This window comes from Mesoplodon bidens (genome assembly GCF_964165515.1).
Source record: "Mesoplodon bidens genome assembly, chromosome: 17".
NCBI lineage: Eukaryota > Metazoa > Chordata > Mammalia > Artiodactyla > Ziphiidae > Mesoplodon > Mesoplodon bidens.
In genome coordinates this window covers 63,067,826-63,094,069 of record NC_138174.1, presented here as the reverse complement: position 1 = coordinate 63,094,069, position 26,244 = coordinate 63,067,826, and the positions used below count along the sequence as shown (strand labels likewise).

The 26,244-nt window shown below is 40.0% G+C and overlaps 1 protein-coding gene across 3 annotated transcripts in view; it reads left to right on the top strand.

Moving 5' to 3' along the window:
* ABCC4 (ATP binding cassette subfamily C member 4 (PEL blood group)) overlaps positions 1-26,244 on the top strand; it is a 208,491-nt gene that overhangs the window by 163,044 nt on the left and 19,203 nt on the right. For all 3 annotated transcript variants that reach the window (XM_081214428.1, XM_081214429.1, XM_081214427.1), the window contains 5 exons: positions 275-466; positions 5,534-5,689; positions 22,015-22,104; positions 23,959-24,131; positions 24,565-24,670. In XM_081214428.1, coding sequence (XP_081070554.1) covers positions 275-466; positions 5,534-5,689; positions 22,015-22,104; positions 23,959-24,131; positions 24,565-24,670 — 717 coding nt within the window. The remainder of the gene's footprint in view (positions 1-274; positions 467-5,533; positions 5,690-22,014; positions 22,105-23,958; positions 24,132-24,564; positions 24,671-26,244) is intronic.

The window sequence follows — 26,244 nt, the reverse complement described above, 5'->3', positions numbered from 1 at the left end:
GAAATCATAGTATTCATTTCTCTAGTTCTTTTTGTTTTAATGTTGAAGAAGGTAGCCATAATAAAAGTGTTAGAAGACAATGAACAAGTTTACAAATCATCAGTATCCTCATCACACTACTACTTCTGTCTTTTGGGGTTGTTAAGACCTGAGATAGTCTTCATTATATAAAAGCAGATATAATGATATAAATGCAGCACATCTCATTCCCAGTCTTTGAACATCCATAAACAAGACCTTCCGTTCCTAACTCATGTGATGTCATATCTTTCAGATGATTTCAGTAGAACGAGTGATTGAATATACAGATCTGGAAAAAGAAGCATCGTGGGAATACGAGAAACGCCCACCACCGTCCTGGCCCCAGGAAGGAGTGATCGTCTTTGACAATGTGAACTTCTCGTACAGCTTGGATGGGCCTCTGGTACTGAAGCACCTGACAGCAGTCATTAAATCAAGAGAAAAGGTTTGTTTTAGCCATTTGCCTCTTTTTTTTTTTTTTTCTTTTTTTTGCTGTGTGGATGCTGATTAGATCAGTCCCTCAGGCGGGACCAGGGCAAGCTCTTGAGAAAGACACTAAATGAGGGGGCTTCCCTGGTGGTGCAGTGGTTGAGAGTCCGCCTGCCGATGCAGGGGACACGGGTTCCTGCCCCGGTCTGGGAAGATCCCACATGCCGTGGAGCAGCTGGGCCCGTGAGCCATGGCCGCTGGGCCTGCGCGTCCGGAGCCTGTGCTCCGCAACGGGAGGGGCCACAACAGTGAGAGGCCCGCGTACCGCAAAAAAAAAAAAAGAGACTAAATGAGAACAGACATGGTGACAGGAAGCTCCCCGCACCTGCCCCTCCAGCTTCAAGTCCTGATGTATACACACCCCCTGCACTCGGGTCGTGTGTAGGTTCTCCCAGTGTCTCATGTCCTCCCGGCTTCCAGTGCGCACGCTGCCCCTGGACCTCAGAGACCCTTCCCTTCTGTCGTGTGGCTGGTGAAAGTCTCATTTTCTGAGTCAACTCTCAGTCATCTGCTTGTCTGAGACCCTCTATTCTTCCTCAGCATCTTCTACGTAATGAAAGTGACAGATGAATGGGTAAACAAATGTGCTATATCCTTAACAATGAAATATTATTCAGCCTTAACAAGGAGTAAAATTCCAATCTATGGATAATCCTTGAGGACATCAGGTTAAATGAAATAAGTTAGACATAAAGGGAACAAATACTGTATGATTCCACTTATATGAAATATTATTCAGTCTTAAAAGGAATAAAATTCCAACTTATGGATAAACCTTGAGGACAACAGGTTGAATGAAATAAGTCAGACGGAAAGGGAACAAATACTGTATGATTCCACTTATATGAGGTTCCTAGAGTCATCAAATCCATGAAGGCAGAAAGTAGGATGGTGGTCACCAGAGACTGGGTAACGGGAATTGGGTGTTGTTGTTTAATGGGTACAGAGTTTCTTTGTTACAAGGGAGAAAATATTCTGGAGGGACAAGAACATGAATGTACTTATCACTAAACTGTCCACTTAAAAATGGTTCAGTTGGTAAATTCTATGTTATCTGTATTTGACCACAATTAATTGGTGGCATCTGTGGCACACTTTGTCATGGTGGGTCTGTATCTCACAGAACCTTGAGGCTCCTTAAAATTGGAGAGCATCTTGTTTTCATCTCTTGTTTCCCCCAAATTGGCATTCTACAGGGCACAGAGAGGGTGCTGAGGAACTGCTGGCTGGGAGAGTGAGTGCATAACATGTACAGGTGTGAGCGACCAGTAACCAAAATACACACACAAGACAACTGCGCAAACAACTGATTACCTAGAGTGTTAAATACTTTAAGAACTGCTCTTTAAAACTTTCCACCCCAGACCCATCTAGTGGACTATAGCCATAATTTAATGAATGATACCCTTGTGATGGGAAAGAATATTCAACTTAATGCCCAAATGATACCCAGGGAGCAGCTTCAGTTAGTCACACAGCAAAAGCTGGCTTCTAATTATTTCCAGTTTCACCGTAGGTTGGGAAGAAGGTGAGGATTGCTGTGTCGAGAAAACATTCACTGCAGCTCTGATGCAATCCTGTCCCTGAGGACTCTGTAGGCCATGCTTGCTTACTCACCGACCACGTGTCCATCATATTTCCTGTTTGATACATAATTCTGTTAATTTGCACATATCTTAAGTCATATTTTTTGGCTTTTGGGGAAATTTATCTAAGAAACTCTGCAGTAGAACTTAGGAACATGACATATGTGTATTCTTCTATCTTAAGATCCCCAAGTCATAGGATTAGCTGAGCTTGAAAATGTTTGTGGGAAAATTGAATCTGGAGACTGAATTAATAACTGTCGTAACGTGACTTTTTATTTATATCTTGATCCACTCACAGTATCACCGTTAGCTTCATTTCTGTGTTTGGAGATTATACCTGGGTAGAATAGTCATGAAGCCATTTCACTCCTTCTGTGTACATCCCGGGTTTCCTCTCCTGTGCACCTGCCCCAGCCCCTGTTGCTCTGGGACACCCCTTTGGTGTTGGATTTGATTGAGAGAGACTGCTGCAGGGGAGGATGTGGGAGTGAGCCGGGCCAGCAGAAGTGGAGCTTTATTCTCTTTCCATCCTTTCCTCTGCTGTCCCAATTTCTGGAAGTTTGAGTAAATGGGAAAAATGAATAGGCACTATGCAGGTTTCTAATTCATGGAAGAAATAGCAAGTAAAAATAAAGACCCAAAATGAGGTAAATAGCACCCTACGCTTCCTGGTTAGATTCTGAACACTGGCTGCATTTTTCATTTAGATGATTTTGTGGTTGATTTGATCACGAGAGTACTGGGCCATTTTCAAGCCTTTTCCAGCTCTAGAGGTGGATTGATTTTGGTTTGTTATTTTTTTTTTCTTGCTCAGAGCTATTACTTGAATAATACATCCTTACAGTTGCTTACTAGACCTTGCTATAATGTGCAGAAATATCAGTTTGCTACAATTTTTCCTCTTTTACATAATATTTCCTCGGCAACCCCTCCCCTCACTCCCAGATTGTCCCACTTCCCCTGCAGGCTTCCTAATTCCTTGTGACTCAGACTGTGGTGCCCCGGCCAGCAGCACCTGCATCGCCTGGAGCGTCTTAGAAATGCAGAATCTCAGGCCCAGCCAGACCTACTGACTCAGCATCGCTTTTGAGGGAGACCTCCCAGTAAAGATTTTCTCCAAGTGTCTTTGCTTTTAGGAATGTAAACTTAACTGGTAATGGTGACACTCTGCTCAGGCAATTGGTAAAACCCTTTGGTGACCTGGAAAAGACTTTCAGATTATAGTTTTGATAACTGAATGGTAGAAATAGCCTAAGCCGGGTTTTCTTTGAGTTGCTTTTTTCTTACTCTTCCAACTGGAGTGTTGCACTTCCATTCCTGTGGCCGTAAGCAGCCTTCGATGCCACTGCCGTATCTACGCCGTTTACCAGGAGTCTACAAATGTTCCAATTTGCATAGATGGATCAGTTTCAGTACAGCTAAGAGCATAGGAATATACACACATTCTCACAGACACAGTTCTCACCTGTGTTCTGATGTGTGCTGATTTACATATGAGAACACCCAGAAATACAGGCATACCGCTGTTTCTTTGGGGTTTTTGCGTGTGTGGGTGTGTGTGTTTTGTTTTTTGTTTTTTGTTTTTTAAATAACAAGTCAAACATTTGTTGCAACCCTGCATTGAGCATGTCCATCAGCACCATTTTTCCTACAACATTTGCTCACTTCGTGTCTCTTTGTCACAGTTTGGTAATTCTTGCAGTATTTCAAACCTTTTCATTATAATTATATTTGTTATGGTGAACGGTGATCAGTGTTCTTAAGCTTACTACAACCCAGTGAAGGCCCAGATGATGGTTAGCCTTTTTTAGCAGTAAAGTATTTGACATTAAGTATGTACATTCTTTTTTAACATAATTCTGTTGTACATTTAGTATGCTACAGTATAGTGTAAACATAACTTTTGTATGCACAGAGGAAGAAAAATATTCACATGACTTGCTTTATTTTGCGATAGTCCCATTTTTGTGGTGGTCTGGAACCAAATCCATAGTATGTTCAAAGTCTGCATGTACACAGAACAGATGACCCATATGTATATATACCCTCTAGGACCTGCTTATATGCAGAAAGTGTCCCATCTATATTATATAAATTAGGATTTACCGTATCATACAAAATGGCTACAAATGTAAATCAACTAAAGCCACTTTTCTTTCAGTTAATCTCTATAAAGATAAATTATATTTTGAAATTCGATTATTGTTTTTACAGACTAAGATTCGAAACTTTGGAGGTATTTAATGAGAAAATATATCAAGTTACTATTGTATAATCAGTGCTCAGAGGGGTTTAGTTCTTCTCTGTTTAAAGCCATGAGTTTTTAAAATTTACTGAATTAATTTACAAATGATTGAAAGCATATCTTAGGCCCCCATCTGTATTTAGATTTATAAATAGAGGTGAAATCATCTCTTGGGAAGCTCCCACCAGGGAATTTGTAGTTGGGAAGCTCATTGGTAAAAAAATAAATAAATAAAGGCCAGTTTCTGCATACATGTTTGAATTCAGACAGCTAAAATCCAGTTTTTACAATACAGTTTCATTCCTGACCAGCATTTTACCTGCATTATATTGATTCTTCGATCTTATTGTTAATGCACTTAATTTCTCTCTGCTTTGATTTTAATAACTTGACCGATACGTGACATGTATCTTTCCAAGGTATTAATTGGTTTGTAAAATGCCTTTTGAAGTTCTCAGATGAAAGGTCCCATATAAATAGCAAATGTTATTTGTTTTGTTGTTGTTGATCTCATTATGTGTATTTTGCCTACTGGATACTGCCTTTTAAGACAATGAGACCTGCATTTTACAATTTTAAGGTGTTTCCTTTCAAGATAGAGCATTATTAAGGTATTTCTTATCAGGAAGTGATTTTGTTTGTCTGGCAAAGAATACTTCCCCTTAAATGATAGAATCTGGGATCCTGAATTCTTGTTTGTGTATAATACTTCTTACTTGACTTGTTGACATCTCTGTAAAATTGCTCACATAATTCTCAATGTTCAGAATAGCCAGACACTAGGAGTACAACTAATTTAAAAGCTGACTGCTAATTGAACACATGGGAAACTGCTGTTGTTTCACTGCCAGTAGACTGATTCTGTTATTTTTAATTCTTCCTTGGACCAGGGGGTCTTAACTGGGGACATTTGTCAATGTCTGACATTTTTGGTTGCCGCAATCTCGGGGGTGCTCCTGGTATCTAGTGGGCAGAATCCAGGGATACTGCTAAATATCCTAGAATACACAGGACATCCTCCATTCCCCAACGAAGAATTATCTCTCCCAAAATTTCAACAGTGCCACAGTTGAGAAACTTATAGACCACACTCTGTACAGAACTTTTAAAATTCATCTTCAACAACCAAGGGTTTTCCTAGGTTTGTTGCATATTGTGAATTCTTAATCCCTCCTGGATTTCTTTACAGGTTGGCATTGTGGGAAGAACAGGAGCTGGAAAAAGTTCCCTCATCGCTGCCCTTTTTAGATTGTCAGAACCTGAAGGTAAAATTTGGATTGATAAGATCTTGACAACCGAAATTGGACTTCACGATTTAAGGAAGAAAATGTCAATCATACCTCAGGTATGCACTTCAGAGCATTGACACGAATTCTTTTAATACGGCACCTAAGTTTAATGTCTTTCAATTTGATTGCTTTTCTAACATTGGATGAAAGGGTTGATCCTTTTTCCCCCAACAGAGCATATTTTTAACTTCAGGGATTTTCAACAGATATTTTCATCAGATACCTGGTTTGGTTGGTTTGTTTGTTTGTTTGTTTTTGTGTGCCTGTGATTTAATAACTTACCCAGACAGATTTCTGGATTCAGACTTTCTCAGGTACCACAATTTTATCCACTGATAACCACATAATTCTGAAAAAAAATAAGTGGTTTGTTTAACATGTGAGCAGTTTGTGTAGGGAAACATGAATTTTAAGTGTCTTAATGATGGAATTATGCTGTAGGAAATAAGCTACCTTTTTAAAGGTGATTATCTCCCTGGAGTACTTTCTGTGAAACTGTGGGGCTTTGAGAATTACAGCATGTATATATGCTTTGGAGACACTTTTAGAATTCAGCCATAAGTAAGTGATTTTAATCAGACAGGCAGTACGGAATAGTGAGGAAGAACACGGGGACATGGAATTCCATCTCTGTGCACCTCAGTTTTCTCTCTCTTTCGAGGCAGCTAACAGGACCAACTCATCGAGCTGTTGTGAGGACTAAATAGGTTAGTGTGTGTGGAGTGCTTCCCGTAGACCCCATACGTGGTTTCTGTGATGGTGGAGCGTTGCATTGGGCTCTGATTCTGTTTTCTTTTTTGCCACTTCTTAAATAAGTATGGTTTTCAGGGAGTGTTTGATTATTTGCACAATAGAAGCTCCTGTCATTCCTTATGTTTCATCCACACAAAATAATTCAGAGAACTTTTACTGAGCAATTACTATCCTCCACATATATACCCAAGGGCAACATAGGCCCTGTGCCTTCATTTTCTATCCTGCTTTCTGCTTTGATAAACTTGCTGAGGTTTTTTTTTTTTTTTTTTTTTTTTTTTTTACTTTGGATTATTTTTTCTTTTTTTCTTCAATTTTTTTTTTTTTTCTTTTTGCGGTATGCGGGCCTCTCACTGTTGTGGCCTCTCCCGTTGCGGAGCACAGGCTCCGGATGCGCAGGCCCAGCGGCCATGGCTCACGGGCCCAGCCGCTCCGCGGCATATGGGATCCTCCCAGACCGGGGCTCGAACCCGTATCCCCTGCATCAGCAGGCGGACTCTCAACCACTGCGCCACCAGGGAGGCCCTTCTTCAATTTTTGAATTTTATTTTTTTATACATCAGGTTCTTATTAGTCATCAGTTTTATACACATCAGTGTATACATGTCAATCCCAATTGCCCAATGCATCCCACCACCACGCCCACCCCCTGCCACTTTCCCCCCTTGGTGTCCATATGTTTGTTCTCTACATCTGTGTCTCAATTTCTGCCTTGCAAACCGGTTCATCTGTACCATTTTTCTAGGTTCCACATATATGCGTTAATATACTGTATTTGTTTTTCTCTTTCTGACTTACTTCACTCTGTATGACAGTCTCTAGATCCATCCACGTCTCCACAAATGACCCAATTTCATTCCTTTTTATGGCTGAGTAATATTGCATTGTATATATGTACCACATCTTCTTTATCCATTCGTCCGTCGATGGGCATTTAGGTTGCTTCCGTGACCTAGCTATTGTAAATAGTGCTGCAATGAACATTGGGGTGCATGTGTCATTTTGAATTATGGTTTTCTCTGGGTATATGCCCAGTAGTGGGATTGCTGGGTCATATGGTAATTCTATGTTTAGTTTTTTAAGGAACCTCCATACTGTTCTCCATAGTGGCTGTTTCAATTTACACAACAGTGCGAGAAGGTTCCCTTTTCTCCAAACCCTCTCCCTCATTTGTTGTTTGTAGATTTTCCGATGATGCCCATTCTAACTGGTGTGAGGTGTTACCACATTGTAGTTTTAATTTGCATTTCTCTAATAATTAGTGATTTTGAGCAGCTTTTCATGTGCTTCTTGGCCATCTGTATGTTTTCTTTCGAGAAATGTCTATTTAAGTCTTCTGCCCATTTTTGGATTGGGTTGTTTTTTTAATATTGAGCTGCATGAGCTGTTTATATATTTTGGAAATTAATCCTTTGTCCGTTGATTCATTTGCAAATATTTTCTCCCATTCTTAGGGTTGTCTTTTTGTCCTGTTTATGGTTTCCTTTGCCATGCAAAAGTTTTGAAGTTTCATTAGGTCCCATGTGTTCATTTTTGTTTTTGTTTCCATTACTCTAGGAGGTGGATCAAAAAAGATCTTGCTGTGATTTATGTCAAACAGTGTTCTTCCTATGTTTTCCTCTAAAGAGTTTTATAGTGTTTGGTCTTACATTTAGGTCTCGAATCCATTTTGAGTTTATTTTTCAGTATGGTGTTAGGGAGTGTTCGAATTTCATTCTTTTGCATGTAGCTGTCCAGTTTTCCCAGCACCACTTATTGAAGAGGCTGTGTTTTCTCCATTGTATATCCTTGCCTCCTTTGTCATAGATTAGTTGACCATAGGTGCGTGCGTTTATCTCTGGGCTTTCTATCTTGTTCCATCGATCTGTGTTTCTGTTTTTGTGCCAGTACCATATTGTCTTGATTACTGTAGCTTTGTAGTATAGTCTGAAGTGAGGGTGTCTGATTCCTCCAGCTCCATTTTTTCCCCTCAAGACTGCTTTGGCTATTCAGGGTCTTTTGTGTCTCCATACAAATTTTAACATTTTTCGTTCTAGTTCTGTAAAAAATGCCATTGGTAATTTGATAGGGATTGCATTGAATCTGTAGATTGCTTTGGGTAGTATAATCGTTTTCACAATATTGATTCTTCCAATCCAAGAACATGGTGTATCTCTCCATTTGTTGGTATCATCTTTCATTTCTTTCATCAGTGTCTTATAGTTTTCTGCATACAAGTCTTTTGTCTCCCTAGGTAGGTTTATTCCTAGGTATTTTCTTCTTTCTGTTGCAGTGGTAAATGGGAGTGTTTCCTTAATTTCTCTTTCAGATTTTTCATCATTAGTGTATAGGAATGCAAGAGATTTCTGTGCATTAATTTTGTATCCTGCAACTTTACCAAATTCATTGATTAGCTCTAGTAGTTGTCTGGTGGCATCTTTAGGATTCTCTATGTATAGTATCATGTCATCTGAAAACAGTGACAGTTTTACTTCTTCTTTTCCAATTTGTATTCCTTTTATTTCTTTTTCTTCTCTGATTGCCGTGGCCAAGACTTCCAAAACTATGTTGAATAATAGTGGTGAGAGTGGACATCCTTGTCTTGTTCCTGATCTTAGAGGAAATGCTTTCATTTTTTCACCATCGAGAATGATGTTTGCTGTGGGTTTGTTGTAGATGGCCTTTATTATGTTGAGGTAGGTTCCCTCTATGCCCACTTTCTGGAGAGTTTTTAACATAAACAGGTGTTGAATTTTGTCAAAAGCTTTTTCTGCATCTATTGAGATAATCATATGGTTTTCATTCTTCAATTTGTTAATATGGTGCATCACATTGATTGATTTGTGCATATTGAAGAATCCTTGCATCCCTGGGATAAACCCCACTTGATCATGGTGTTTGATCCTCTTAATGTGTTGTTGGATTCTGTTTGCTAGTATTTTCTTGAGGATTTTTGCACCTATATTCATCAGTGATATTGGTCTGTAATTTTCTTTTTTTGTAGTTTCTTTGTCTGGTTTTGGTATCAGGGTGATGGTGGCCTCATAGAATGAGTTTGGGAATGTTCCTTCCTTTGCAATTTTTTGGAAGAGTTGGAGAAGGATGGGTGTTAGCTCTTCTCTAAATGTTTGATAGAATTCACCCGTGAAGCCATCTGGTCCTGGACTTTTTGTTTGTTGGAAGATTTTTAATCACAGTTTCAATTTCATTACTTGTGATTGGTCTGTTCATATTTTCTATTTCTTCCTGGTGCAGTCTTGGAAGGTTATACCTTTTTAAGAATTTGTCCACTTCTTCCAAGTTGTCCATTTTATTGGCATACAGTTGCTTGTAGTAGCCTCTTGGGATGCTTTGTATTTCTGTGGTGTCTGTTGTAACTTCTGTTTTTTCATTTCTAATTTTATTGATTTGAGTCCTCTCCCACTTTTTCTTGATGGGTCTGGCTAGTGGTTTATCAGTTTTGTTTATCTTCTCAGAGAACCAGCTTTTAGTTTTATTGATCTTTGCTTTTGTTTTCTTTGTTTCTATTGCATTTATTTCTGCTCTGATCTTTATGAATTCTTTCCTTCTGCTAACTTTCGGTTTTGTTTGTTTGTTCTTCTTTCTCTAGTTCCTTTAGGTGTAAGGTTAGATTGTTTATTTGAGATTTTTCTTGTTTCTTGAGGTGGGCTTGTATCGCTATAAACTTCCCTCTTAGAACTGCTTTTGCTGCATCCCATATGTTTTGGATCATTGTCTTTTCATTGTCATTTGTCTGTAGATATTTTTTAATTTCCTCTTTGATTTCTTCAGTGATCTCTTGGTTATTTAGTAACGTATTGTTTAGCCTCCATGTGTTTGCATTTTTTACGTTTTTTCCCTTGTTAATCATTTCTAATCTCATAGCGTTGTGGTCAGAAAAGATGCTTGATATGATTTCAGTTTTCTTAAATTTACTGAGGCTTGATTTGTGACCCAAGATGTGATCTATCCTGGAGAATGTTCTGTTCACACTTGAGAAGAAAGTGTAATCTGCTGTTTTTGGATGGAATGTCCTATAAATATCAATTAAATCTATCTGGTCTATTGTGTCATTTAAAGCTTCTGTTTCCTTATTTATTTTCATTTTGGATGATCTGTCCATTGGTGTAAGTGAGGCGTTAAAGTCCCCCACTATTATTGTGTTACTGTCAATTTCCTCTTTTATAGCTGTTAGCAGTTGCCTTATGTATTGAGGTGCTCTTATGTTGGGTGCATATATATTTATAATTGTTATACCTTCTTCTTGGATTGATCCCTTGATCATTATGTAGTGTCCTTCCTTGTCTCTTGTAACATTCTTTATTTTAAAGTCTATTTTATCTGATATGAGTATTGCTCCTGCAGCTTTCTTTTTTTTTTTTTTTTTTTTTTCCTGCAGTACGCGGGCCTCTCACTGTTGTGGCCTCTCCCGTTGTGGAGCACAGGCTCCGGACGCGCAGGTCCAGCGGCCATGGCTCACGGGCCCAGCCGCTCCACGGCATATGGGATCCTCCCGGACCGGGGCACGAACCCGTATCCCCTGCATCTGCAGGCAGACTCTCAACCACTGCGCCACCAGGGAGGCCCTGCAGCTTTCTTTTGATTTCCAGTTGCATGGAATATTTTTTTCCATCCCCTCAGTTTCAGTCTGTATGTGTCCCTAAGTCTGAAGTGGGTCTCTTGTAGACAGCATATATATGGGTCTTGTTTTTGTATCCATTCAGCAAACCTGTGTCTTTTGGTTGGAGAATTTAATCCCTTCTCGTTTAAGGTAATTATAGATATGTATGTTCCTATGACCATTTTCTTAATTGTTTGGGGTTTGTTTTTGTAGGGCCGTTTCTTCTCTTGTGTTTTCCACTTAGAGAAGTTCCTTTAGCATTTGCTGTAGAGGTGGTTTGGTGGTGCTGAATTCTCTTAGCTTTTGCTTTTCTGTAAAGCTTTTGATTTCTCCATCAAATCTGAATGAGATCCTTGCTGGGTAGAGTAATCTTGGTTGTAGGTTCTTCCCTGTCATCACTTAAAGTATATCATGCCACTCCCTTCTGGCTTGTAGAGTTTCTGCTGAGAAATTAGTTGTTAACCTTATGGGAGTTCCCTTGTATGTTATTTGTCATTTTTCCGTTGCTGCTATCAATAATTTTTCTTTGTCTTTGATTTTTCCCAGTTTGATTACTATGTGTCTTGGTGTGTTTCTCCTTGGATTTATCCTGTATGGGACTCTCTGTGCTTCCTGGACTTGAGTGGCTATTTCCTTGCCCATGTTAGGGAAGTTTTCGACTATAATCTCTTCACATATTTTCTCGGGTCCTTTCTCTCTCTGTTCTCTTTCTGGGACCCCTATAATGCAAATGTTGTTGCGTTTAATGTTGTCCCAGAGGTCTCTTAGGCTGTCTTCATTTCTTTTCATTCTTTTTTCTTTATTCTGTTCTGCAGCAGTGAATTTCACCATTCTGTCTTCCAGGTCACTTGTCCGTTCTTCTGCCTCAGTTATTCTGCTATTGATTCTTTCTAGTGTATTTTTCATTTCAGTTATTGTATTGTTCATCTCTGTTTGTTCTTTAATTCTTCTAAGTCTTCGTTAAACATTTCTTGCATCTTCTCGATCTTTGCCTCCATTCTTTTTCCGAGGTCCTAGATCATCTTCACTATCATTATTCTGAATTCTTTATTGGAAGGTTGCCTATCACCACTTCATTTAGTTGTTTTTCTGGGGTTTTATCTTGTTGCTTCATCTGGTACATAGCCCTCTGCCTTTTTATATTGTCTGTATTTCTGTGGATGTGGTTTTTGTTCCACAGGCTGCAGGATTGTAGTTCTTCTTGCTTTTGCTGTCTGCCCTCTGGTGGATGAGGCTATCTAAGAGGCTTGTGCAGGTTTCCTGATGCAAGGGACTGGTGGTGGGTAGAGCTGACTGTTGCTCTGGTGGGCAGAGCTCAGTAAAACTTTAATCTGTTTGACTGCTGATGGTTGGGGCTGGGTACCCTCCCTGTTGGTTGTTTGGCCTGAGGCAACCCAACACTGGAGCCTACCTGGGCTCTTTGGTGGGGCTAATGCCATACTCTGGGAGGGCTCACGCCAAGCAGTACTTCCCAGAACTTCTGCTGCTAGTGCCCTTGTCCCCACAGTGAGCCACAGCCACCCCCCGCCTCTGCAGGAGACCCTCCAACACTAGCAGGTAGGTCTGGTTCTGTCTCCCCTGGCATCACTGCTCCTTCCCCTGGGTCCCGATGCACACACTACTTTGTGTGTGCCCTCCAAGTGTGGAGTCTCTGTTTCCCCCAGTCCTGTCGAAGTCCTGCAGTCAAACCCCACTAGGCTTCAAAGTCTGATTCTCTAGGAATTCCTCCTCCTGTTGCCGGACCCCCAGGTTGGGAAGCCTGACATGGGTCTCAGAACCTTCACTCCAGTGGGTGGATTTCTGTGGTATAAGTGATCTCCAGTCTGTGAATCACCCACCCAGCAGTTATGGGATTTGATTTTATTGTGATTGTGCCCCTCCTACCGCCTCATTGTGGCTTCTCCTTTGTCTTTGGATGAGGGGTATCTTTTTTGGTGAGTTCCAGTGTCTTCCTGTCGATGAGTGTCCAGCAGCTAGTTGTGATTCTCGTGTTCTTGCAAGAAGGAGTGAGAGCACGTCCTTCTACTCCGCCATCTTGGTTGAGGGCTGGTTTTTTTTAATACTCTACAATCATCAGGCCACCAAGGGAAGCTGACTAAAACATATACCTTCTTGAGGTGAGAACCACAGAGAAGAGACACGATCAAAGAGCCAGGCAAATGTACTTCCTGGAATGTGGGTATAATGAGCTCTGAAATGCCTGGTTAGTAGGAAGCATATAGAATATGGCACCCAAAGGAAGTAGAATGTGGACTTGTGTCTTATGCCTGAGTTCAGGTGTTGCTACCTACCCCTGGCCTCCAAAATACCTGGAATTACTCTAAGTACTTTTGAAATGAAGACAATCCTGTTAGATCACAATGATATGCCATCTCACACCCTTTATGATGGCTGCTGTTTAAGAAAAATTAGAAACCAAGAAATAAGTGTTGGTGAGGATGTGGAAAAATGGGAATCCTTGTGCATGGCTGGTAGAATGCAGAATGATACAGTGACTGGAAAACACTGTGTAGTTTCCTAAAAAAAGTTAAACATAGAATTATTATATGATCCAATAATTCTAATTTATGGTATAAACCCAAAAGAATTGAGAAGGGAATGTTACAGAGATATCTGTACATGCATGTTCATACCAGGATTATTCGCATTAATAAAGAGGTGGAAGCACCCCATGGTCCATTGACAGATGGATGGATAAACAAATGTGGTATATATACAATGGAACATTATTTGGCCTTAAAAAGAAAGCAGATTCTGACACATGCTACAGCATGGTTGCACCTTGATGACATTATGCTCAGTGAAATGAGCTAGTCACAAAGGACAAATACTACTTACATGAAGTACATACAGTAGTCAATTCATGGGGACAAGAGGTAGAATGGTGGTTGCCAGGAGCTGCCAGGACAGGAGGCGGGGGAGTGGGGAGTTGTGGGGGTTTTTTTGTTTGTTATTTTATTTTTTTACATCTTTATTGGAGGAGTTGTGGTTTAATGGGTACAGAGTTTCAGGTTTGCAAGATGAAAGGAGTTCTGTAGCTGGATGGTGGTGATGGCTTCAACAATGTGAAGGTATTTAATACCACTGAACTGTATACTGAAAAATGGTCAAAGTGGTAAGTTTTATATGTATTTTACCGCAAGTAAAAGAATATTATGTACATAATGATATATCTGTTTTATTATATATCATTTATTATGTATATAACGGTTTCCCTTTTAGGAAAAATGGAAAGAAATTTTCAGCATGTAGAATCCCTGGATTTGATGATTCCCTCTGGCTATTAGATTGGTGGCTTAGTGATTAATGTAGAAAATAAATGATTTTAGATTCCCAACTTTTAAATTTTGATTGTACCCATCTCTGAAATGGGCCAAATGAGATTAGTTTGCAGAAATAATGAGCATGTCTGTAAAGTGCTTTTAAGTTCTTGGATGAAAGGAATGTGAAACGTGCCCTGCATTACTTTTAATGCTTCTTAATAAGAAAAGTTGTATGTTTGTGTACATAAAAGAACTCTGTAAATAAAGAAATAACATTAGATGATTCTTGGCTCTGCCGGTAATGTTTTGGAAGCACATCTGAGCAAAGACTATAAACATACCTTGACATCACCAGGTTTTGGTTCTGTTCCATCGGTTTCCACCCTACTTTTCTGAGTATGCTCTATGTATGCACTCCGGGGAGTGTGCTTACAAAACAGTGCTGAGCTTTGTATCCATGTAGGTGAAGATCACCAACCATTGTAAACACAGAACCCTTTTTTTTTTTTCACTTTATATCCCTTTGTCTCTGAGGCGCAATGCTAGTTGATTAAAGAGAGAGTGTTTGTGTAACGGGTCCCAGGAAATCATTCAGGAGGCAGCCAGGGACAGAATGGTTAAGAGTGTAGACTGAGTGTCAACATGACCCACATTTTTTTTTTTTTTTTTTGCGGTACGTGGGCCTCTCACTGTTGTGGCCTCTCCCATTGCAGAACACAGGCTCCGGACACGCAGGCTCAGCGGCCATGGCTCACGGGCCCAGCCGCTCCGCGGCATGTGGGATCCTCCCGGACCGGGGCACGAACCCATGTCCCCTGCATCGGCAGGTGGACTCTCAGCCACTGCGCCACCAGGGAAGCCCCTGACCCACATTTTTATTCCTGCTTTGCCTCATACGAATGTGGGGACTTGATGAAGTCACTTGGCTTCCGAGTTTCAGTGTCCTCGCCTTTAAACTAGGTCTAGGAATTAATGTCACATGTATTTGTTGTGAAGATGTGACTGGATGAGAAAATGTTCGTGGCCCATACCTGGGTTGTGGGAACGCTCAGTCAGTAGTAACTATAAATATTCTTAAGGACTGGGGCACTGGCCTTTTAGGTATTATTTCTATAAGACTAACCCATTATGGAAAGGCTTTGTTCTTTTCTGTTTAATGTTTTTGTTCTTTCACTTCTGTTTATGTTTTTGCAGTCCTTGGTGATTTTCATTACATTTATTTACTGCTTATAACGTAAACCACGTTATTTATATAAATTTAAAGAGTGAAGCCAAAGAAAAAAATCAACACAGTAGCAGTTTTAGGGGAAAAGCATAGCCGTGAAAAATCTACGTAATGTGTTTGCTCCAAAGAACAAGAGGAAAGAATATTACTTTCTTTGTTCTTTTGATTCCTGGCGCCCCTCCCACCAGGTTCTGTCCTGACTCCCTCCCTGTACCCCACTCATACTTCCCGTCCTCCACCAAGACCTCCGGCATTTTTTCTCAGTCCTCCCCACGTTCTCGACTATTTTCTTCCTGTCCTTGAGGACAGGGACTGTGCTCTCATTTCTGTTGCTCTAGTGCTTGTTGCAGGCCCTGACAAGTTGCATGAGTTTTAATAGGAATTCCTAACATTTGTGGAATCCTTAACACGTTTTAGCCTCTTTCTCTACCATCTCCCACCTAATCCTCACAATGTTCTAGTTCTCATCGGACAGCTTTAAAAACTGAGGCACTGTGAGCTTAACCCACTTATCAAGTCAGCGGCAGAGCCTGTATTCAAATTTATTTTAGGGAGATTCTCAACTCCAGAGCCTGAGCAGCTAACCACTCTGCTGGTGACTTCAACATGCTGTTGACTGCAGTCACAGTAGAACTGCTTCGTATCATGATTTCATGTACACACACACACACACACACACACACACACACACACGGGAATAAACATTTCAAAAAATATTATTTCTCTTGTGCTCTGCCGTCTAATATTTTCTATTATATCCCTTCTAGTTAATATAAATGATAAAATGATGGTCACAAGGCACAAAATGGACTGATCCATTGGATGCACCTGCAGTTTGACAAACACCACCCCTCACTGTCCCCCTGTTAGGCTGGCCTCCTGGTCATTGTTAGCATTACACCAGGAGCTTCACTATTGTTCCAGATTCTCACAGGAGCCCCGCAGCGTTATCCCCATTTTACAGTCAGGGAACTGAGTCTTGGGAAGATGAATAACTTACCCGGAGTCTAATTGCTAATAAGCAGTAGAATCAGAACTGTCTGACTGCAAATACCTATATGTATATTTCAATGTATGTTTGTTGTACTGAAGGACGTTTTCGTTTGATATTTTACCCATTTGTTTTTTACTAGCACCCCACTAAAAAGGATTCCCAAAACCATCACAAAGGTAACAAATGCAGAACAGAGCTGAAAGATACTTCTCCTAGTGCTATGTCCCGCTTTTGGACAGTATCAATTTAGAAACACATTTATTCATTTATATGTCATGGGGTAATATGTGTCAGGAGACGATACTGAAAATCTTAACTGCAAGAGGCTTGCATCCCTCTTCTCCTAAAATGCATAGGAAGGAGTGTTGCTTATGTCCGCACACCGTCATTTAGGGAACGTTAGAAACTGCGAGCAGATTCTGCAGATTCAGGGAGCCCAGGGAGCCCAGGGAGCCCAGTCCTGCTTCTTTGAGTTGCTCCGCTTTGGTGGGCCAGGCCCACGTCCCCTCCCCTGGCTCCCTGCTTTCTGTGATCCTGGGTGCAGCAGCGAGCTCCTGGGCTGAGATCTCTCTCCCAGGCTCATCCCCATCCCTGTTGACCTCACTGTGAGCAGGTTAGAGTTGGAATGATAGTACTGAGAGCTGCATAGGAGCCAGAGGCAGAGGAGTGGTGACGTAGACGATCCATCCTTGAGTCCCGGATGGAACTTTCGAGAACAAATACTATCTTCTTAAGAAGGTCCTCCTCCTCAACTGGTGTGCACAGTTTCAGGAATAAGCAAACAATGAAAGCACGTCCGAAATAATTTCCTTAAGCAGAACAGGTAGCGGAGAGGTACACGGCATTTGTGCGCATGATATATGAAGTAGTTAAGTTTGTTAAAGAGGACAAGGTTAGATTTTATGCAGGGAGCAGATTGAGTATCTGAAAGGATCTGGAAAAATGGGCTTGAAAACCTCTTTGGATGATCTCTACACCTAGAGCCCTTTATCCTATTGGCACAAAGAAATGCTTCCAGTTGAAGAGGGCTTCCATGCAAATTCAGTATTTCTGATTGCAGCCCAAGGGTTGACGCAGATCAGCAGCCCTCATCCTTCTCATGATTAAGCAGATTCATTTTTTTATTTAAAAGTTTTCTCTTCTCAATCAAATCCACAGCTAAGTATTTTTTAAATACAGCCCAGTCTGCTCTTTGGGTATTTCTGTTCCCTGAGCTTTCTTCAGTAGGTTGAAGAACGTGAACCAGAGCTGTCTCTCTGACTTCTCGCTGATTACCTGGTTTTCTTTCCCTTTTTTTCTTGTTGAGAACAAAACTGAAAGAGAGAAGAGGTGGCTATGCTGTTACTAGTAAAGAAATACAACTGGATTCTAGCCTAATGCAGTCGGCCCTTTGTTTCTGACACTGAAGTCTTCATTAAATCCCTTGGAACTGCTCCCTGGAGCCCCTGAAAGAGGACTTTACAGGACTTAAATTCTTTTTCCCTTTGTTGGAGAACAATGTCCTTTTCTCCTGAATATGGATGATGATCAGTTCATTCAGAGGCTACAGGATTTAGAAGAAAAAAAAAAAAAGAAATCAAAATGTAAAGTGACTTCAGGTGATTCTCTTATTCTTGAAACAGGGAGGTGAGCTTCCCCTTAAGAAAAGTCCTCAGATTAGAAATGAGGACATAGCTTTAGGACTGGAGGAAGCAGCAGCAGTGGCTACTTCTTTTTTGTTTGTTTGTTTTTTCTTTTAAATCAAAGTATGGTTGATTTACAATGTTGCATTAGTTTCAGGTGTACAGCAAAGTATACATTCAGTTTTACATATGTATATTTAGCAGTAGCTACTCTACATATACTTTAGTAGAGGGCAGTTTCCTGGTTTGGGACTGAAATGATTAGGGTAAGGATTGTGCTTTATCCTCCCACGTTTGTAACCACTTGTACAGTTTTTGTCTTGGTCCCAGGGCATTTTAACCCCCTGAAGGTTAGTGAGTAGGATTTCTTTGTAAGATAATGAGACGCTTGTCTTCCAGCAGCGTATACAAAAGGTCCAGTAAGACTGCAGTTTTCAGTCTTACGGTTGTGTCGAGGGATTATCAATTTACTATATTAAATACTCTGATTCAGAGTGGCCAATTTTGGGTTACACGCCTAATACGAACTCATGTTATGTTAGTAACAAGGAAAAAATTACTACTGAATATGGCACAAAGGGTTACATGTAAAAAGTATCAACTTGAAACCTTGATGAAAAACAGGTTTGAAACGAATGCTTCATTTAAAATACTACGTTGAACAAGAGCATCTGTTTTTGACTCTACTGTGCCACCTCTTATTAAGTGAGGTTTCGTTGTGTCCCTTCAGAAAAAAATATTCTTAGGCTAATAAATTTAGCGTATATTTACATGGACTTTGTATATCCTGCCATAAATCTCTGCACTGAAGTGTTCTGCATGCAAACATTTTTACAACACGTACTTATACAATTAGTTTATTAACTTCATTGCTTCGAGGTGGGTACTTTAAATAATAATATCTATCAGAAATGATCATTAATTTGACCCTTATCTGCCCTTGCAGTCTGTGTCTACTGTGAGCATTTTATTACCTTTTGTCGATAATATAATGTTTTCTTATTTGGCAAGTGGATGAAAGAAGAATGAGCAGAAACCAAAATGAACACCATGCATAAAACACATCGACATATTAAAACAGACATGGTTCACAAATTGCCTGCTGGCTTTAAAGAAAAATACAGCTTCAATCAGTTAATGTTTTAGTAAATCATTCTTTTCAGTCAACAAGTTTTGATTGAAATTTTGCTGATTTTGAAATATATATTGGGCATGTCATAACAAAGAGAAATATTCTTGTATAGAAAACAGTTTTCTTCCATCCAGTGCTGCTAAATAAAGAAGTGAAATTGCCAAATAGATCCTTTTAGACTGACAGTACAGACTTAAGTGGGCACCCTCTCGGCCCTTAAGGCCTACAGGGTGTCTGAGGGCTCTGTTTAAAGGTTAGCGTAATCCAAGTTCAGGCGTTGGTCAGGGGTTCAGAAATGAGGGACTCCTCTTCTGCACAGAATCCCGTTTCAGTCCCCTAGTCTTTGGAGAGACTCATGCCCTTCAAAGAGTTTCCTAAAGAGAAGAAGGTGAGGGAAGTGACAATAGAGAGAGGCCCTGATTATGAAATAGGTGATTGAACTTTACTTACTTACTTATTTATTTATTTATTTTATTTTTGCCTGCGTTGGGTATTGGTTGCTGCGCACGGGCTTTCTCTAGCTGCGGCGAGTGGGGGCTACTCTTCGTTGCGGTGCGCAAGCTTCTCATTGCGGTGGCTTCTCTTGTTGTGGAGCACGGGCTCTAGGTGCTCGGGCTTCAGTAGTTGTGGCTCGCGGGCTCAGTAGTTGTGGCTCGTGGGTTCTACAGCACAGGCTCAGTAGTCGTGGCGCGTGGCGCACGGGCTTAGTTGCTCTGCGGCATGTGGGATCTTCCCGGACCAGGGATCAAACCCATGTCCCCTGCATTGGCAGGCAGATTCTTAACCACTGCACCACCAGGGAAGCCTGTGATTAAACTTTAAATGAGGTCCCTGTGACTGCTCTCTTGAACCACCAAAACCGCACTTCATAGACGTGCTAATACTGTGAGCCCTTTGATTGTTCAAGGAAGGAAGAAAGGTCTGTCTTTTAAAAAGAGAGCAATTTATTTCATAGATTAGCTTAAGAAATGACTCTGGAGTGTACTAAGAAAACCAGGTAGGCACTTCATCAAAAACTTAGACCTCTTACCGCATGTGAATTTGGTCTATGAGAAGAACTGAAGGAAAAAATGTTCAGGTTGTACAAGCCCTGTTGGCCAAACAAATGGTCCCGTTGTGACTATAAGCGGATACCCTGTCTCACTTCTCCCAGTTGGGCTAAATCCAATTAATTCCTAAACCTGGCATCTTTCAGCCCCTTTATCTCCTCAAACACCAGTCCTTGAAGAGCCCCTCATTTGGGGCCTCAGAGTAGCATCCTGCCCATGGTTTAGAGCCTTAAGTGGTGAATGTGGAGAAGAGTCAAGGGAGAGGGTGGAATACTGGGGACTGGCCTTCCGTCTTCTGGCCACATCGTTAGTGTAAACCTCATGGACACAGATAAAAGAAGAAAAATCGCCTGGCTTCTTAGAATCTTAGAGTTGATAATTACAAAGAATAAAAAACTTTTTTATAAAACTCTGGAGTAGAATGATAGTAATTCCCCTGACAAGGAACTTGGGTCTTGGGTTTTTCAGTTCAATTCAGTAATCATTTTGAAACATCGTGTGACCGGTGATTTCAGTGCTTTTGGAGTGTATCAGCCACTTGATCAACTTTGTGCAAAGAAAGCTGCCTTTATAATGTCTTCAATTTTGGATTTTGCTTAGGCATGCATGTTTTCCGTGGCACACCCTGTGTTTTCATGCATTTCTCTCTCACCAGACTTAAAACTAAGACAATAGGGAAAGAACATACTGGAGGTTCTCTGAGTGTCATTCTTCTTGGCTAAGGAAAAGAAATGTCTGTCTTCTTTCTTCTCAGGCCTTTGTGAAGTGAGGAAGAACAGTCCAGCCCCAAGACCATTGGGCTCTTCTCTGTTGCCAATAGTCTTGTGCCCTGGCTTACTAGAGCCTTCCAGAAGAAAACTTAAATGGCCTACATGAGTTTACATACAAGATTCTCTCTTGAAACCCAGCAAGAGGCATATATTTGCAGAGTAATTTCCTTGTGGTTCCTCCTGAAGCAAATGAATAGGAAGAGCTATTTAAATCAAAATAGTTTCATTATGACACAGGTCACAGTGGGTTTCAGGTCATCCTGGCCTTGCAGTTAATAATGAGGTTCTGTGAGGCATGTAATCCTGATGCACTGGTGAGAGAACATGGGGATCAGCTGATGCCTAATCAGAGGCCAAATCCTCATGAACCAGAGGTGCCACAGGCCCCAGTAGCTGACATTCTCTTTGCACATATGGAGATGTTCCATTCACACATGTGGAGAGATTCCCTATCCCTGAAGGCTGTTTTAGGAATGAAGAAAATATTCTAGTTCAAATGTGCAAATATTTAGCAATTCTGCTTTGAGCCACAAACTTCCACTAATCATGCTCTTGGCATTTTCCAGTATCCTACCAGGATTGGCAGTTAACTTATAATAGCTCTTGATGTAACCTTCCTCAAATAATTATATCCTCTTTCCTTTTTGTTTGTTTCTGTTTAAGTAGATATTACCAGGAAGGCATTTTTTAAAAAAAAAATCAACCCTTTCTTTCTCTTCTTCCATTTCTTCTTCAGGTGATACATTTCAACACTTTCTTCTGTTATTAGTGTTCAGTGGTCTGGAAGATATTTTGGAGCACATTTTATAAAATGGAAAGTTAATAGAGATAAAATTTTGTAAAGAGGCATTTGCAACCTTATTACTAATGATTATAGTGAATTTTTCTTTTGTATTTTAATTATTTTCTGTAAGCATTCGTGTAAAATGAAAATAAGCTACAGTAATAACATTCCCTATTTTGTGACATTTAGGAACCTGTTTTATTCACTGGAACAATGAGGAAAAATCTGGATCCCTTTAATGAGCATACGGATGAGGAACTGTGGAATGCCTTAGAAGAGGTAATTTATAAAATGTAATTAATTTGTTAACATCAATATATATGGATGGACATTTATAGCATTGCAGGTAATTAACGGGAGCTTATAGGTTTAACTGACTTTGTTTACCTCCTAGGAGAATACTGATGACGTGGTGCAGTTAAAATGTGTGTACTGATGACGATGAAAACCAACAACATAATGCCTCATGCTTTTTAGCTTTTGCCCTAGAACCCAAAGCAACTAGATCGATTATTTTGTCCTTAGCACAGCACTAAATTAGAAATTAAAATTATGGGTTTTAATTCTAATAGTGACCTAGTGAATTAATTATCCTAATTACCCTGCAACATTCATTTTATTCCTCTGGTCTTAGGGAACATCTACTAAGTGGAGATACTGATAGTTTTTCATTATTAACTGAAAGATAATTGAAATCATACTAATAACATGCTGTGAGGTTTTAGAAGAAAAATTTTATAAAGGTGAACTATACATTTGGAATGTGATAATTATTAATGAGCAATCATGTCATTTTAATGCTGCAGCATGAATGCAGGTAACAGAAGCCTGGCCCTTTCACTCAGTTTTTATATGGATAAGTTCATTTCTAGAGGATTTTCTCTCATTTGTGTAGTGTTCCACTTTGGACCACTTCTTTGAATTTCCTTACTCTTGCATGAAAAGGATTTTGAATGGTAGGGTGCTGATGGTTTGTATATTTTAATACGAATTATTCTGTGCATGTGCCCTAGTTCTGAAAATTGATTCTAAGCTACTGATGGCAGAAACTATATCTAGACTTCTAAACCATACACAGGTTTTTAATTCCTCATACAACCTAGCACAGTCTTTTGCTTTTAGAAAGTAAATACTTAATAAACAGTTACTGAATATTTGCTTGATCTCTTCATTTCAGAAAATTGTGGCTTGTTTATTTTTTTTTAATTGCATTTGGATTGTTGTTGTTTTTGTACAAATCCAAGTGACCAATTGCTCACATTGTTGTTGTTTTGAATTTGTACATTTTGTCATTTAGTGTCACCTCTCCAAGGTTAGCTGTGAAATCTGCAGTTTATATGGATGAGCTTGGACTCTGAGCAAGCTGATTCGGCCCTACAGTTTTCCTGCCAGTAATTCTGGTTTCTGAAGGCAGATTATCTTTGGCAGTTAAAAGTTAGTTTTTTTTTTTAATCTTGTAGTACAGTTTAATCTTATAACAATCCACTGCTTTAAACACCATCTATACCCATAGTCTGGGGAAAATAAAACTTTATGTTGTGTCCTGTTTTTCATGAGTTTTCATTCACTATGAAACATTAATGGAATTGAAGTAGGTACCCTTGATTCAGTATGGTGTTAAACTTGGGAAAGAAGCATCCCCCAAATAGGCTCAAGGTTTACTGTGGTACAGTTTGTCATTGTTTGAATTTTTTTTTTTAAACCTTTAGACCTTCCAACATGGTAAAGTGCTGATGAGATTATGTCTCTAGAGAACCATACTTCCCACAATAATTTAAAAAAAATTTTTTTCCCTGTAGTGTACTGACTCCTATCAGCCCTAAAGATCCTGTTTAGATCACATTGGGGGAAATAGCTTTATATTTTGAGAGACTTCCTTAACTAATCCCTAGGTGGGGTTTCTGGTGGATGTCATGTGGCGGTGATGGGGGACACTGAGATCTTTCTGTCCTGAGTTGACTCTACCATCTTTCTCAGTGAACGCTACTTGGAAGGAGCTCTTCCCATCACCCAGCTGTACATGTAAGATACATAAGAAGTCCTGAGGACTTCAAAGCGCTAATGTCTAAAAGGCTTGTCTCCTTCATTAGCAGTTCATTTAGGAAAATGTCATTCTTCTTTCTGTATCCACAGGTACAACTTAAAGAAGCCATCGAAGATCTTCCTGGTAAAATGGATACTGAATTAGCCGAATCAGGATCGAACTTTAGTGTTGGACAGAGACAATTGGTGTGCCTAGCCAGGGCTATTCTCAGGAAAAATCGTATATTGATTATTGATGAAGCCACAGCAAATGTGGATCCAAGGTATGGAGTCAAGGTCCATGAAACTTGGAATCTGAATTTTAAATGTGGTAAATGGGAAACATTTAATGTTGCTGAGAAATGTCCTGAGCGCTCTCTTTTCCCCACAGATATCTCTTGCTAACATTAATTGCTGAAAACAAAGGAAGAAATCAAAACCTGTTATATGGTGTTAATGTTATTAGGCATGCTAAGAGAGCTAGATTCCTAAATCCAGCTTCTGATAGTTTCAAGTAATTTCGAGGAAAGACTGTCTTACATTGTTTTATGAAAAATCTTCTAAGGAGACTTTCTATACTCAGTTTTTGAAAAGCACTATTATGTCTTAAAGTATTGATTTTTTAAAACATTATAAAAATACGTGATTTTTTTTTTTTAAGTCTTAAGTCTGCTATTTCTGTCTTTACTGAACTAAATTCAACTTCTTTGTTTCCAGAACTGATGAGTTAATACAAAAAAAAATCCGCGAGAAATTTGCCCAGTGCACTGTGCTAACCATTGCACACAGATTGAACACCATTATTGACAGCGACAGGATAATGGTAAGACCCTCACCTGTGGAAAATTAGTCATTCCCATTTATGTTCGGCTTTGTCAATGCATCCTTCCTTAGAAAACGTGATAGGAACCTCCAATAAGTTAATTTTCCCTTAAGTTTTCCTCTCATTCCTGACAGTAACTCAAGTATTTACCTACACTTTCAGAATGTGCTATTAAATAATATATCCAGTAATTTCATATTTTCATATTAAAAGTTTATTTGAAATGTTATTTTTCATTAAGATGGCCAACCACGAAAATACTCCAAATCCAAGACACAGCTTCATATTTCAGTGTTCTAGAACACAGTCATTTTTCCTTTATCAGTTATTTTTTCAGATTTTTAGATTCCCTTAATCAAAAAATTAGCCTTTCATTTAGACTGCCAAGAGGTTGTTGGGTAAAGTTGCAGAATTTCTCAGCTGTTGGGACTTTCACAAGATTTCCTGTCAGAGGGGAGTCTAGGAGAAGAAAGGCCTAGTGAGAAAAAGAAAGTATTTCAACAGAACGGATTTAATTTTGGAAATTTTACTACATAGGAATTGGAGGCATGGGAGAATGAAAGTGAACACTGTGTAGGTAATGTTAGGAAGCAACTATCTAGGAGAGATCTGCAGACCTAACTAGCAAGTCTCTTTCACAATAGATCTGGGCACTGCATACATAGCTGCCTCCAAGCTTTGGTCTCTGTATATCTGTCTAGTGTCTTCTTTCCAGATTTGATTGGCTCTGTCTTTCTTAGTAATTTAATGTTTATTTATTTAGCTTTACTTCCTTCCTCCCTCCCTCTTTTACTTTTCTCTCTCTTCTTCCTTTCTCTCTCTTTGTCCTTTCCCTCTGTTGCTTGTTGAGTGTCAATATATCTTAGGGTGTGGCTTTATAAAATGATAAGATAATCATCCGTCAGAGGAAAAACCTTTGACTGCAAATAAGCCCAAAAGAATGCAAGTTATTTTCAGGCTAACCCCCAGCCTGTGGCAATGAGCTGGTATTACTCATCTTACAGATGATAACTGTTATCACAAGGTACCACTATATCCAGTGATACTGATTAGTGAGGAAGTAAATAGATAAAGAAAGCCTGCACAATTCATAAGAGGCAACAGATGCAGTTAACTAGTGATTTTGATGGTCCATACTAAACAGATGATAGTAATAAACGATCAGTAATACCCAAAGTCCCTTGTGTCCAGTGATAGTGGAGGTGTCTCTTTTGACTTCTTGGGCGGTTTCTGGAATATCACCTCCCACCCTACTTCACGTGCATTTTCAGGTGGGATCCTCAGTGGGGGAACTGACCAGTCTGTCAGCACTGAAGCAGCACCGTTAGCCTCACTCCCCCGAGCTGGACATGCACAGGAGTGAGCTCTGGGGAGGCAGACGACAGGAGTGGGGCATCCCCAACCAAAGGGCTGCTCTGGGCTCCAAGCAGTGTGTCTGGTCATCTGGACTAGGACATCACAGTAGGAAGCAGGCCCCACCGGCAGTCTTCTGTGCTGGACCAGGTGACATTCCAAGATTGTAGGACAATGACACTTAGAAACCAGGAACATTGTTTAGCATGGATCATCCTTAG